The sequence below is a fragment of the Adiantum capillus-veneris genome, chromosome 16 (assembly GCF_014529385.1).
Source record: "Adiantum capillus-veneris isolate H3 chromosome 16, ASM1452938v2, whole genome shotgun sequence".
NCBI lineage: Eukaryota > Viridiplantae > Streptophyta > Polypodiopsida > Polypodiales > Pteridaceae > Adiantum > Adiantum capillus-veneris.
In genome coordinates this window covers 124,307,749-124,323,722 of record NC_140946.1, presented here as the reverse complement: position 1 = coordinate 124,323,722, position 15,974 = coordinate 124,307,749, and the positions used below count along the sequence as shown (strand labels likewise).

General features: G+C 41.4%; 1 protein-coding gene across 1 annotated transcript; it reads left to right on the top strand.

Annotated features, from left to right (window-relative positions):
* Nucleotides 1–5,951: 5,951 nt before the first annotated feature.
* On the top strand, nucleotides 5,952–9,783 carry LOC147439807 (uncharacterized). Its single transcript, XM_086485558.1, has 6 exons — nucleotides 5,952–6,177; nucleotides 6,463–7,005; nucleotides 7,228–7,976; nucleotides 8,071–8,150; nucleotides 8,560–8,646; nucleotides 9,072–9,783. Exons 2-6 carry the CDS (start codon nucleotides 6,653–6,655, stop codon nucleotides 9,255–9,257), a joined length of 1,455 nt encoding a protein of 484 aa, XP_086341684.1. The 5' UTR covers nucleotides 5,952–6,177; nucleotides 6,463–6,652; the 3' UTR covers nucleotides 9,258–9,783.
* Nucleotides 9,784–15,974: the final 6,191 nt, after the last annotated feature.

Sequence of the window (15,974 nt, the reverse complement as noted above, 5' to 3'; positions counted from 1 at the left end):
TAAGCAGAAAAATTTGAATATACTAAGAAAGCATAAGAATCCTACACAAAGTTTGCAGACTCTTCTTTAGCTGTAGAAGAATCACTAGAAGCTGAAACAACCAAACTTGACTCTTTCTTCTTTTCTTTAGCAATTCGCTTTTTACACTCACTAATGTAGTGACCAGGTTTCTTGCAGTAGTGACATTTACCTTTCTTCTTGGACTTGTCGGAATCACCTTTAGACTTCTCTGAAGACTGTCTTGCACCAGACTTGGAGTGATGAGCACTCTCTTTACCCCTGTTTTTGTTATGTACAACAAGAGCATGATCCATACCATCCACCTGTAAAGACTTGTTCTTACGTGATTGATCCTCCTGCAATAGCAAAGCCACTAACTCTTCAAAATGAAGAGGCTCAGGATTAGCTCGCAAAGACAGAGTCAAAGAAGTCTGAAAAGTCAAATAAGATGGTGGTAGTGAATTGAGTGTTTTGGAAACCAAGTACTTCTCTGGAATCACTTCATCAATGCTAAGCAATTGCTCTTTAAGATCCCTGATTTTTGTAAGATGCTCGACAATATCGTCACCTTTGTCCATCTGTATTTTGTCAAGTTGTTTCTTCAAAAACTCTATTCTGGCAGCGTTTCTTCCTCCAAACATAGCTTGCAGAGTGTTCCAAGCATCCTCAGAAGTTTTGAAAGATTTGATATGTGGTGTGATTGTCCTCTTTATGGTTAAGGCAATCACAGCCATAGCTTGTGCATCTTTAGTATCCCATTTCTTTTGCTCTGGAGTGACTTGTGAGGGTCCTGCACCAACAACTGCACCATGACCAGGCGTGGCAGGTGCAATGCTACCTGGACGAACTTCATCTCCAGATACATAATCCCACAATCCTTTACCAACCAAAACATTTTTGGCCATAAAAGACCAAAGAGAATAGTTGGTACCATCCAATTTGTCTTCGGATATAAACGCACCAAAAATCTCTTTCTCCGTAGATTGAGCCATACTGTGGATGCACACAAGAGAGCAAAAGAACCTCCAAGAGATTCACAAATCTCCTCTCCAATGTAAGCAAAACTCTACACAAAATCTCAGCACAAAGCTAAGACAAGCTGCTTCCCAAAAGAACTGTTTACCTGAAGAAAATCTGTAAAAAGCACACCCTCTTGATCTAAACGCCTCCGAAAAGTAACTTTTGCTACGCTGCTCAGAACAAAATTCTGAGGGCTCGAACGGCTTCAAAAGGGGGGTAAAACCCCAGGTCACCCGCTCAGAATATTCCCGGAACGTCGAGGATGCTCCCACGAGCAAATTTTCCGAAAACTGCCTGAAAACTGCGATTGCACGCGGACGCGAAAACGCAAGTAGAGGCTCTGAAAATCACCTTGCTCTGATACCAATTGTTGAAGATGATGAAACAGGAAACAGAAGGAAGACAACGACTCAGAGTAGGAAGAAGATGGAGAAGGAGAAGACACAGAGCTTGCGTACGAGATCTCTGTAGTCTATCTCTCTGTATTAGAATAATAGAGTATCTACAAACTCAGAGCTACAAAGCTTATATGAGACCCTAAGAGATAAGGTGTCCTTTCACACCAGATGTCCAGGGGGAAAAACCTAGTGGGAGAAAAGTGCCCCTGCTGAAGCGCGTATACACACTAACACTACTACATGTCTACATGCAACTCCTCTTCAAATGCTTTGGACCAAACTCGTGCATCACTCTTTAAACGAATCTGGAGAAGACGTAACATTTGTGCCGGATCGATTGCTAATGCAGGCAACCTCCATCTTTTTCAAAAAGTCTTCCACATCTTCATCACTTCTTCCATGAAATTCCGTATAAGAGAAAGCCATGGTTACCCAAGTTTTGATGCTTTGAGAACCCCTTCGATCACACGTGCAAGAATCCAAAACTGTTGACTGACTCAATCCCCGAAAACTTCAATGAAGCTCATCTTTAGATAAGGACAAACACATGCACATCAAATGAGTTTTCATAGTTAATCATCGGAATTACAACAGGAAAAGGGGATCCCAGTATCTCTCTTAATCTTCTTGGTCCGAACATAAAGACTATGTGCTACTGGAAAAAAATCTTCTTGGACACATGAACATTTATCTGAATTCCTCGTGTTAAATGAAAAGGAGTGAATTGAGGTTCATTTTGATCATCCATTAAAGCCAACCATGCAGCTCCCAAGAAGGCACACCTACCTTATCTTCTGATTTTGCCAGAATTTTAGCAGCATAACAACATAAATGGCTCAAAAGACAAAAAAACCAGCCATCACAACTTGGAAATTTTTTGGTAGAGTTTCCCCAGAAGTAGAGCAGTAAGAACCCAAAATATAGACTGTATATGTATGCGTAACCTGCCAATAATAAAACCCGAGCATCAAGTAGGAATCACTAGTACATAGCCTCTAGCGAGGTCATGAAAAGGGTGCTCCAGCCACCTGTATCACCGAATGGATTTCACATTTGAGAATCCCCCAGCTCAATAAAACTCACGCTATCGACCCTCTCACGAAAGCTTATGCAAATCTCGTATAGTCAAGTTTCAAAAATGACTATCTTCTAGACCAAGTCTCAGAAATGGCTGGGACTGCCAAATAAAACCAAGTCTGGCTTCACAAAGGCGTACAATGGTAGTCTCCACAAGTAACGTACAATACAGGACAATGCGCTCAAACATGCGCCAATTGATACATACCCACGGCAACTGTAGGTGACTTCTACTTGCCAGTATATCAATCTACTCCAGCTACATGTACCTGTGTGAATCACCTGTACCTGTAACGTGTAACCTGTAACCTGTAATCTGCAACCTGTAATCCCGAAGCTGAAGGTACTCGAACAAGGTCCTCCGTGGGGGCGCCAAAAGAATGTGAGCAGGATGGAAGCACACACAGCGTCTCTATACTCACTCGACACACACTCTTGGGATGATACACACACACATACTATGGGACACCACTCGACTTACACAACCCACTTGGTCGAGACAGGGAACGATGGAGTGAGAGGAGAGAGACTATTCATTTGCCCACTCAACATGGAGGCACCCCCCCACCCCCCCCCCCTTAAAAAAAAAAAAAAACTTAGCTCAAAAGAGGAAGATTTCTGATGATTAGATACAATTGAGCTTGGGCCAACACCAATGGGGCAAATAGCTCGCACAATATGGATGAAATATGCTTGATACAATCACAAATTGGAGCAGAGACTTCACTCACAGGAGAAACTTACACAACCAAAACATCAACAAAAAGTGAGAAATTTGGCAAAATGGACAGCGCCATTGCATCTGGAGCGGTCAAAACCACACTCTACAATATCAAAGTGCTCAAATCCGACCTCGGATGAGCAGTTTATGGCCAAAACAAACTCCAAAAACAACAAAAACTGAGTTGCGGCTGTTCCTCCTCTTCTCTCCACGTTTTGCTGGTCTTTTTCTCAGGGTTTTCAATGTCCACACTTCACTATATCCCTTGGGCACCTTTGGCCTTTTGATTGACCTCAAACGGACCCCGAACAGGCCAAAAACTAGCCACGCAGTGCATTTTTGTCACCCTTCTACATCCATCCGCACACCTGGCACTCAACTTTTTCCAATAATGCATCTCGCAACCACTTGAAGTGGCCCCCAAATATAGTCCTCATGATGACCTTTCTGCATAATCATCACAAGAAAACACCCACGTTGTGTCCTCGCTTACCCACGTGCAAGTATTGACCCCATTCGACCTCCTGACGCCACTAGATGTCATCCGAGGCACCTGCTTAGCTCATGTCGTCGGCCCGTGGATAGCTTCCTCGAGAAGTTTTACGCACTACCAACTCCTCATGATTATAGAAAAAACACACTGGTATTGGTGATAATGATAATCGATGTACTATGTACACGCTGTCCTACCTATACACATGTGGGCCCCACGCAACCACCTGGCTCTGAAAAATGGGCAATTCTTTATTCGATGCAGTATGCATGTGTATGTACATATGCGCAATCACTTCTTCCAAAAAACTCCTAACAACGTCCTCTTCCTCTTTCTCTGTTGTTGAAAAGGACCCGTTCAGAATTGTTCCCACCATGCGTAGAGGAGTCTTCCTCAAGTTCCTTCTATTCCAAAATCAATAAGGACACCAAATCTGTGAACAAGAGAATGCTCTCTCGAAGATGGATCCCAATTTAAAATTGTTTGTACTCAAGACCCAAACCTCGCAGACAGACTTCTACTTTATCGTCGTCATTAATTGTAACACCAGTCGATGCAAATGACTTACATATGTTCTTTATCTTCAACGAATATTCATTGATGGACAGATTTTTCTTTTGCACAGTATTCGGCTCAGTCTTCAACTACAGCTTCCTGGCCTTTGTGTTCCTCACATCCAATGACAACAAAGTGTCTCAAGCCTCCTTAGGAGATCGAGCATCTTGTATATGTCCAATCATAGTGTCTTGTACATTGATAGAAACCAAGTACATGACCTTCTGAGCTCCTTGGTTTCAATCTTTAAATGTCTTAATTTGCGCATCACTCACATCTTCCTTTTGACAGTGGTGGTGCTATCTCATGCTCTCCATCAATGTAGTCCCAATAACCTTTGCCCATAAGGAAATTGGTCATTCTGAATTTCCAAGCATGGAAGTTGTTCTTGTGCAGCTTCTCACTGACAATCTGGTTAAGCCCATCATTGTTGGACGACATGTTTCCAACCCTTCATAGAGTCTTCGAGAAACCTACTTAAAATAGTCGGTAATGACTTGTAACCACAATCTATGTACACACACATGTTTCAATGTGCTAAACAATAGATGTCGCACTGCAGCCAAAGCTTTTTGTACCACCTTTATGCACATATGCATAATCTTAAATCTTAGCGATTCTGCATGCGAAGGCACTCTAACTCCAAAACGGGGATTGAAACGCGCTTGGAATGGAAATTTGACTGCACAACCACAATCCAAAGGACTACATATAACCCTAAGACTCAGACTCTTCAAAAGAAATCACCTCAATTGGAAATTGTCGACAATGACTCCTGGGAATACCGAAGTCACTTCCTAAACTGCTCCTGCTTGCTGCTTCAAGCTCCTCAAACACAACCAGGCTTTGATACCATGTCAAGAGATAGAGAAGGAGAGAGCTTGAGCTCTTGCAAGAGCGCGCGCGCATACACACACACACACACACACACACACACACACAAAGATGGAGGCAAAAAGACTGTACTTCTTCTTCTTCACAAACTCAAAATAAGAGGTCTACAAAGCATAAGGGAAAAATACAACACCAGCTCGGTGCAATACAGCTATAGTATCACTGGCGATGATATGCGTGTCCACCAACTATCAGTGGTAGTCATCCAGGAGTCGTACATGTTGAACTTGACATCTCAACATTCACATGGCGCTCACAACGAGTTCACTTGGTGTCTATTTTCATGGGGTTCACTGGACATTCACTTGCTGCTTAGTCCAAGATTGGACGACGCACGTTGAATGCCGTCGTCCCCAACGAATGGGGACCATTGATCCCACGTTCCAAAAGTGGGGTCAAATAATCAACAAGGGTGATCCATCGTTGATCAAATCCGATCAAGCAAAAACTTCAGGGTTCCCCCTTGCATCGCGGCTATTCCTCGAACGCTACTTGCTGCTTAGTCCAAGATTGGACAACGCACACTGAATGCCGTCGCCCCCAACGAATGGGGACCATTGATCCCACGTTCCAAAAGTGGGGTCAAATAATCAACAAGGGTGATCCACTATCGATCAAATTCGATCAAGCAAAAACTTCAGGGTTCCCCCTTGCGACGTCCACTACCCAGCGCTCCAACCTAACCGTCTAAGCTAGTGCAACTAGCTCAAAAGACGGTGACCCCCGGGTGTATAGCGTCCTTCTTCCCCTTCTACACTACGGACATCCAACGTCTCAAATGCCTCGCACACCCGTCACTTATGTACGATGCTTGGTGACCTTCCTTGCAATGCTGCTGGTCCCGTGATGAAAACACTGGGCTGGCTAAAACATGAATGCCGTTGTTACTAGCAGTATGGAATAAATTTTGGCTCTCTCACCAAGACATGGACTGTGCTGTGAGAGTATGTTGTTGCTCAAGCTCATTCAATCTTGATGCTTCACGGTCGCTATCCGTTTGGAAGCCCTTGTAATTGCAGGTGTGTGTGTGTGTGTGTGTGCGCGAGAGAGAGAGAGAGAGAGAGAGAGAGAGAGAGAGAGAGAGAGAAATAACAATAGCGCCAGGATCTACCTGCTGGCATCATAGGGACACCTGCTGGCATCATAGGGACATACGCTCATTCATCTTCACTGTCCCGTCCGTCTGGAAGCTCCTCTATCTGCAGGTACGTGTGTGCGCATGCATGCATGCATGAGAGAGAGAGAGAGAGAGAGAGAGAGAGAGAGAGAGAGAGAGAGACAATACCGACCTGCTGGCATCATAGGAACAAAACCATCAATCAGAAGAAGGGTCCATCATTTTCGTTTTGCGCCCATCGCCCCTTCATCATCAAAGCCTCCATGCTTTCTTCCATCATACTCATCACCACAGTAAGGATGTGCATACACGCCTGTTACAGAAATGCAGCGGGCCTCAAACATTGCTGAAACAGTAGATTGCTTTGAGGTTTTGGCATGGAGCCCTCGTCGAGAAAGGCAAGCGCATCATTTTCTGATTCCTCTAGCTCAGATGAAAACGGTGAGTTCAGTTATAAAAATTTCCGATTCCGGCCCAAAAAGAAGAGAAGACAAGATGCTGGAAGGAGACATCAGAGGGGTCTTGTTTATGATTCCACACTTGGTATCACTTGTCATTTTTGTCGACAAAAGACGACGCGACCGCATGTCTATTGCCGTAAATGCGTGCTTGCACTCTGTGGTTCCTGTTTGCGGAATCGACATGGTGAAGAACTTGAGGTTGAGGTTGCGGATGACAACTGGCTCTGCCCAATGTGTCGCGGAGGCTGTGGTCGAGGTTGCAAGAATTGGTATGTTTTTGTTTTGAGAATTTTGGGTATAATGATTTTGCAAGTGTTTTTGCCTTGGTTTTCTTGTACTCTTATTGAAATGGCGGTGATTTGTAAGAGAGAACGTAATTTATACAATGGGCATGAAGTAGTGGACTGTATTTAAAACTTTGCGAGTAGTCTTGCATGTTTGGCTTGCACACCTTTCTGATGCTCAAGGAATCAATTGTTTTGCGTGTGCAGCTGCAATTGCACATTCTGCAGGAAAAAGCAAGGCCTGAAACCTCCTAAATTTGCAGCTGGAGAATTGCGTGCACATGGATTTGATAATGTCCATGATTATCTCATTCATCTAGAGACTGGTGAATCTGCTTACATGATCTCGGCAAGGAAGTCGGGCAAAGGCTGGTGCAGTTCTTATGAGAAGAAAAAATCAGACTTGCCGCAAGAATCGCCTCAAAAGGAATGGAGGAGGAGCAAAGAGAGGTTAGAGGAGTCAACAATGACGGCAGCGAGCATCTATAGCGACGCTGAGTATGAAGAAAAGCCGTTAAGGGGCTTAGATCAGAGCGTTGCCACTCAAGATACTGAGAAGGCAAAGCAAATTAAGGACATACATCAAGTAAAGAATGCTGATAGGAATAAGAATTTCAACAATGCTGTTCGAACTGAGAGCCCAAGTAAGGATGCGCATCTAAAGGACAATTTTGAGAGAGATCCTAAAAGGACAATGGATGCAAAAGTCGTCTCTGCGGAGTCGCTACCACAGGCAAAGGCGGGTTCGTTTATTCCTAACCAATTCAGGTCAAGAAGTGAATTTATGGAGAAGCTACAGGAAAAGCTTGCAGAGCCATTTGATGATCAAGAAGTAAAGAAACTTTGGGCTGCTATAACGTGCCGCAAGCCTGCATGCAAGATCAGCGAAACAAACCCTGGGATCTCTGCATTTCCAGCAAAAGAACTGGGCCATTCTTACATCCACCACCATCCAGGTTCCCTTTTGTGTGAAACTCATCTTTGTACATCATAATGACTAGGTCTGCAGACAGAGATTATGCAGCTTCAAATGGCTCGCTTGCCTTGCAGATTTTGTTAAAAAATACACAGCAACAGGTGAGCCTGAGGTGAAGCTCAAACTTCTAAGGGGCTTCTTCTTTTGGCTGGAGGTGAGTAATGTGCTTGGAAAAGAGGCCCTCTTCATTTTTCTGTGTTTCTTGTTTAATGTCCCATATACAGATACTCTGTTTAAGCGGTTTTCATGATATCACACTCAGGCTCAAACTTGTGAAACATGATTGAGTCTTTTGACAAGGTAAAGACAGTATTTATGAAGAGGATACATTGACGAGCAAGATAGGGAAGCCCTTGACCTAATGTGAGATATTGACAGGCCTGGTGAAGTTAGCGCTTTGACGTGTGCTGATTGTATTCTTTGCCTGCTGTTTGGCCTTAATCTCCTTGTGGAAAAACGTACGTCTATATTAGGTTGCCTTTTTGTGGGTGCACACAACATCCCGATGGGCTGAACGTTATTCTGTGGACATATCTCTTAATGTGCTGGGGATATTCTTGCAGCATGGCAGCATGCAGGGATCATTCAAACCATGGATAGATAATGCGACAGATGAAGAGTGCCTGGAACTGAATGGTCCTGATTGCCAGGTAAATGATGAGCTTCATTTGTCAAGTCTGAATGTTTGCTGGTCCATGTTGCAATATTGCTGCACTTGGATGATTATAGAGAAACATATAGCATTAGAACATTTTTGCCAATGAAAATAGCTTGTAGTAGATGAGGGGTTTCCTCCTGTTTTTTCATGAAAGCAGCTAGCTGCATGGTTGTGCTTACTTAGTAAAACAGTCCCAGATTGTCTTTGCGTATGATGATGTTCGACAAATCTGTTGGGAGGTGTATGACAAGGAAAAGTGTGGAAAGGAACCATTTTGTCTAGAGACTGTTACCGTGCTATCTTTTGTATTGGTCTCGATATGCATATTCTTTATGGCGATTGTAAGTGCTGCCCTCTCTTGAAAACCAATGTGTAAACCATATTTCTTTTGCTTTAATTATGAATTATTGTTCTCAGTTTCTTGGAGAGCTTCTCAATCTGGAGAAGGAACATCTGAAACCAAATGCCCCATGGCAAGGAGGTTGTGAAGAGGACATAAAGCCTGACATTAAGAAAAGTTGTCTGTTGTCACAGTCGAAACTACGATCGGAGATTGTCTTCAACTGGGATGAGGAGGATATCAAGCCAAAAGTAAAGAGCTGATGGATTGGTGGAGCTCAAACCCAGCTGCAGTGTTATGCCATCTGCAGTTGTGGGATTAACGGAGCAAACATGATAAGAGTGCATGTAAGCACACTGCAGATGCATAGAGCTTGGGGGTGGAGACCAACGCAGGGCTAGATGGCACACCGTAACTCTGGTCATGCTCGGCAAGTGTCCGGCAAAGTGTGAATAGACCAAAACATTTACAGGGTTTTACTTTATGTCATCACATGTTGTCTGTTCTGCATTTTATGGCAGTGCCATTGGGACATTAGTCGTGTTAACATTTTTGTGGCTGCCTTTTGTATGGTCTCTGAACTGCAGTCGTAAAGCTACCATACACGAAGGTTTTTTGGTCAGAGCTTCATTTGTGAAGTCTGGATGTATTTTCAAAATTTTCTTGTACAGAGCTACTTACTTTGGGCATGGCTCATTGTTCCTATACAGTGGAGTGCCTAGTTTGTGTGTATTTTCTTATCTCATTCTCCACAAGTTAGAAAGAATATGGGTGAGCTTTGATTGAAAACTCCAAGTTTCGGCTTTAAAACAGGTATGAAATTTAAAATTCATAGGGACCTTCTAAAACTTGTACGACGCTCACCCAAATTAACTTTGCATGCTACAACTACACCCCACAGTTCCAAGTACAGTGAGGCGTAATTTATGCTGATTAAATGTTTTGAAGTAGTTTGTAGATGTCAGATTAGGCACCTAGTCATGTGAGCACCTAGATAGTTTCATAGCTGAGGTAGCATCACTAAAATTGTCTAGTCTTGATCAAATTTCTTTTAAAAGTATTGTCACCTATATTTTATTATACTTTATTCTTCAAAATACAAAGCAGAGCACCCACAGTAAAGTGAACACCCCTCTTCCCTTTCTTTACACTATTATGACACCAAAGGGTGCTACACCAAGCCTCGCACCCGAAGGACTACTTTGGCTATTTTACTTATAGTGACACTCAAACATGACATGAAGCACATGCTGGTATTGGTAAGATTAATTTTTCTTTTGAGCAGTAAAAGCCTATTGAGATTTAAGTGGATTGTCATTTGTGAATGGGATATCTCACAATTATTTTGGAGCTTTAGAAGCAAAGTGCAATGAGTTGGTTACTTTTGACAACTATTCTAGTCGGGGTGTTAGTTAGTCAGATGAGATTAGGCAAGCAAATTTTGGATACAAGATCAGACAATGACTCGATTGCAAATGGAAGATAATGAGAGTACAACTTGTATCAAGTACAATCATGAGACTCAAGTAATGTATATTCAGATAATGAGAGTACAACTTGTATCAAGTTCAATCATGAGACTCAAGTAATGCACATAGCAAATGCCAAAGAAAGTACAAGAGTAGAACTAGACTCCATAGTCACGACTACAATAATAATGATAATAATATCCCGTGAAATGAGTAATGGATTTCTATTTATAGGCATTGAATTGGGCCCCAGATTGGTTGTTCATTGCCACAGTAACTAAGCTTGGTAATTACCAATTCTGATTCCCAAATAGGGTATGTTTCCACTATCTACATTTTCTTCCTCTTTTCTTTGAATCTTGGAATATTTTCCAAAATTTCATGTATGTTATTGAAAATGACTAATATCCTTGGGATAGTGGTATGAATCCGCCCACTTTCCTTCTAGCTCGCGGAATGATCTTAAACTTCTCGCAGTACATACACCATACTTCTTGCCAGCTAAGGTTCGACTTCTCACCTCTCTATGCTTGTGCATAGGCTTGCATAATTGGACACTCTTTGAAGTGTCATCGTTGCCTCTTATATGGAGCCTTCTTCCTTGTGGGATTCGAAATGGAGTGAAGTGAAGCTTGTATTGCCAGAGGTTGACCTATAGCTTAAACATTGGTGCTAGCATTCTCCATTTGAATAAGCCAAAAAATAGCTTCTTGCTCCAAATGTTCCCTGCAATTAGTCATCATCTCCATTTTGCATAGCGTCAAAGCATTTTAGGTCTTTGTATCGACATCATACAAGGTACACCTTCCCGTGGTTAGTCTAATTTTGGTCAATTTGTGATAGACCTATGCAGTGTGAATCCAACTCTCTGGTAACAATTGATTTGCCTTGATCCTTGCTTCGACAAAACCTCAACCATATCTTTGAATTATGGCTCTGATGCGTCTTTACTCACCAGCTCCTTTTCTGGTATTTTGGAAGCTTCAATTGCTGATAGTTGAAGTAGCTCGTTAGTTAGTCGAATCAATTTTTGGATTTGATCCCTCTGCTGATTCATCCTCCCTCTGAAGCTATGCAAATTATTCTTCAATTCAAGTAGTTGTTTTCTTCTCAGTGTTGTTGAGAACATTCTTCGAGGCTATCCACTCTGCTTTGCTGTGCTCATACCACTCTCTTAACGGGTCAACTATCTTGAAGTACTTTTGCTGACTAGCTGATTCATTGTACTTAGGATAGAGAGAATAAAAATTTTTGGCAATTTCTCATCCTTCATTGGTAAAGCATACAACATAGTAGGAGAATCAGGAACAAACTCAATAAAATTCATAACAATCTAAATTTTCTCTAGTAGCATCTTTTTGAAAATTTGAATCAAATGAAAGACACTTTTCAGAGCCATCTCTTGCTTGTGTAGGGTCATTCTGGTTTTGGATCCGTTGTTGCTGGCAGCATTGTTTTCTAGCAACATTCTGTGTTTTTGATCCAAGACATTTTTTGGCAATGTGCAACTTGACCATCATAGCTTTGATCTCAACTCGAATATCTTTCATACAACTATACGATGGTCAATTATCTAGTAGGATTTCAAGTTGTAGTGCCAAATTGTGCAAGTTCACTGTGGAAGTTTTGACTATAACATCATCATCAGAAAGCATGTATTCTGAAACTCGCTCAAGAAACTGAATAGTACTTGGATGAGGGGGTAATTGAAAAGTGTTCTGTTCATGATAGCTTATCATTTTCCATCGTTGTACCATCCTTCTAGCCCCTACATAAAGCATCTAAAAATGTTCTAAATCTGAGTGGGCAGTTTCATCATGCAAGTACTTTTGGATTTGAGTAGCCTTATGGTTCCTCATGCGCTTGTTTAGCCTTAGTAATTCAATAAAATAATCAAGATATGTATCTGAATCTAAATATATCAGAATACCTTTCCCTTTTTTCCAACCTCTTGAGCACTTTGTTGCCTAGTGGACTGTTGTTGGGTCTGTTGGGTAGGATCAAACTAGGTATGATCCTTCTGATTCTATTGCTGGGTCTGTTGGGTTGGAGCAGACTAGGTCTGATCTTTTTGATTTGAGTCCGGTCTTTAGCTTTACTAGCCTTCCCATTTGTGTCTTGTGCATTGTTGGTCAACTAACCACCTGGTGTTAGAGGAGAGGATGGAGTATCATCCTCATCCCCCTTGTTATTGCTAGGACTTGAACCATTCTCCTCTTGCTCTTTATCTTCATCATCATCTTGAGTCTTCAAATAATCCACCAATGCTTGATTTACTAGTGTGGTTGTGTATTCTTCAAACTTAGCATCTAGATCAAACTTGATGGAACCGACCAGATTTTGGAAATCTTCTAGATCCAGAGTGAAATATCCATCCTGGTAAGAGATATACACCAACGACTGATAAATGTATTTGTCCATAATGGACTCCTTTAGAGTTTTGTGAACTTCTCGAAGAGAACTTAAGGAAGCTTTCTTATGAATAAGTAGCACCCTCAATGCCTTACTTGTGTTGAGCGTGTTGTTTTTCTCTTCTTCCAACACCGATTGCTGAGCAGTTACCTGGTCTATCTTCTTTTGCTGATTGGACAAGATGCCTTCATTCTTATTTTGATCAATCTGATAGCCCATAATGAGATCCTTCAAACAAAACATTTTTTTTTATACTCCTTTGCCCGAGTTCTTGCGTGTATCAGTTCTCCTTACACAACAACCAATTTAGAAGTGGGAGTAGAAATGTAAGGACATGGGTCCTATGGGCAAGGCCACCGACATGGCCAGACAATGTGTACACTAGGGGGCGGCTATAAGATAGCACGGTTAGGTGGAGACTAGCACACGCATTACTCTCGTTCTTTCAATGGTGTCCGGGCTATTCTTGGAAAAGGGGAAAAGCGGTTTGCATGTGCATGCGACATGCATCTCCTTCCCCACGATCTGCAGGCGCCCCCAAAGCGCAACAAAAAGAAGACATGCATAGAGTTCTGTGTGCAACACGAGGAGACAGTCAACGGACAACGACAGCGACAGTGACCGCAGCCACTCCACCTACACTCTCCATAGCGGGCGACCAAGGCAAACTCGAACGGCACAGAGGCACCGAGGCTCCGTTGGAGCCGTTGGCTGCGTGCGTAGGAAGGCTCTCTAAACCCTTGCATGAAGGAGGGTTGAATCCACTCCATGAGGGTAAGAGGCCAACACTCTACCATCCAAGCTATTGAGCCTTGTTGTGTATAACAAGGAAAGATAGTATACTTGAACTAACTTCAATGGGTTTAGAAAGATTCTCTTCTCCTGACATCTCTCAAAAACCATTTCTAGAGTAGATTCACTTTTTTAGTTTAGAAAATTGTAAAAGCATCCATAAAGATTTTCAAAAACTTATGTAAAAACTTACTAAAGATCTCTATCATACATCTCTGAAAAGTAGTTGGAGCATTGCAAAACCCAAAAGGTATTACCAGATACATAAATGCTCCCCATTTAGTGATGAAAGTCATCTTTGTACAATATTTTGCTGTAATTTTGAACTGATTATAGCCACTATAGCCATCCATGAAACTATACATTTTGTGGTCAGCAATCTCATCTAACATCATGTCTGTGAATGGAAGTGGGTATTGATCTTTGATTGTTTGAGCATTGAGCTTTCTGTAATCCATACACACGCTCAACTTTCCATTCTTCTTAGGTATGACCACAATTGGGAATAACCTAGATCTTAGAATATTATCAATCTCCTCTTTCACCTTCTTAGCATAATTGGGGTTCATTCTATACTATTTTAACTTCATTGGTTTAGAATCTGGCTTCACTGGCTTCTAGATCGACACCCTTCAGATTAGTGTGCTCCCATGCAAAAATATTTGTATACTTTTGAAATAATGCCATGGATTTCTTTCAATTTTTGGCTTTAGATGCTTGTTGATCTTGACCATTCTTGGGTTTTCCTCTAAACCAAGATTTTCTCTTCTCTCTTGATCATCTGAAAGTAGCGAATTTGGACCACCTCCTTTTATTTTTGCCAAACCAACCGTATATTCATGGAATGGATCCCCTAATTCAACAAGTCTTGGTTCCATATCTATCTTTTCAGCAGCTTGGTCTAGAGTTTTTGTATTGGTTTGACCATACCCCACCTCCAATATGAAGTTTTGCCTTTCCTAGTCCGTCTGGTCTAGTGTTCGCCCATAAAGTTGATATGTTCTCTCACCAAGATTCAATTCAATAAATTGGTCATGATATTGTCATCTTTGTCTTTCAACTTGTTCTTTATACATCAGAAAAACATTTAGATCAATCTCAGTAATTGAAAAAGTATTCATGGATGCACGCGTACTCTCAATCTTCTTGGGGCTTGTTTACTAATGAATCATATTTGACAGCATGAGGTCTATCCTTTGTAACAAGTCTCCAAGTGGAACCAAAAGTCTAATACAACTTTGGTAGTGCATCACAAAGATTTTGCACGAGAGAATGACCTAGAATAATCTCTCTTGCAAAAGTCAAATTCACTTTAAGATCTTTAATATCAACAAGAAAAACATTCACGTCATTGTCTTCATGCATATTCTTTGATTCTAGCTCCTTCCGCAAGTATGAGATTACCTTATTCAAAGACCTGCATATAGACTTGGTAGAATATCCCAAGCCTGTTTTGTTGTTCGAGTCAAAGGAATGTGGGGAGTAATGTTATGTTTAATAAATAACGTAATCACAACATAAGCGTAGCAATAATGATGCGTTTAGAGCTTGTACCTATAGTAGTACTGGAGATATTGAGACTTGTAGCATCCTGAATAGGTCCTACATCTATAGAACCTAAACATACATCTATACCTTGTACAATGTTTCACACTCCTTTTGAAACCAAAACATGTTGCATCATGTAAGCCCAAAGTGGGTAGTTGTTTCCCTCCATCCAATTTGTCATCCTAAGATAATATGCAAAATACATCAATAATCTCACCCATGATCAGTGATTGAAACGTGATGCAAAAGTGTAACATACCCAATATTTATCAATAAAAACTATTTCAGTTATTTTGCAAATGTATTTAAGGTCACATTTTTGTTAAGTCATAGAGAGTTTTGTCGGAATGATCGAATAAAAAATCGAACTTCGGAGCTATTACTTATGGTCCTTACTCACTTGGGAACAATAGGTTTCTATGGAAAAACTAAGCTTTAAAGACTATGTTTAAAGATAAGAGTTGACCGACAAGAAAGGAAGAGAAACTCTAAGTTAAGTTTTAGGAAAGAAAGAGTGTTTTTAAGAAAGAAGGAGTTTTTAAAGGAAAGAAAGAGTGTTTTTAAGGAAGTAAGTCAACATTAGAGCTTCTTTTCTCATTTTCTTTAAATTAAACAATCTTCTCCACAAATTAGAGTCTCAAAATCGCGCATAGCGACACAAGCGTGCAAAAAAAAAAGAAGCTATGAACGCGCGTGAACTTATTTTCCTGCTTTTCGCTATTCTTAGCTTTTGATTTTGGCCTTGAGAGCCTATATAAA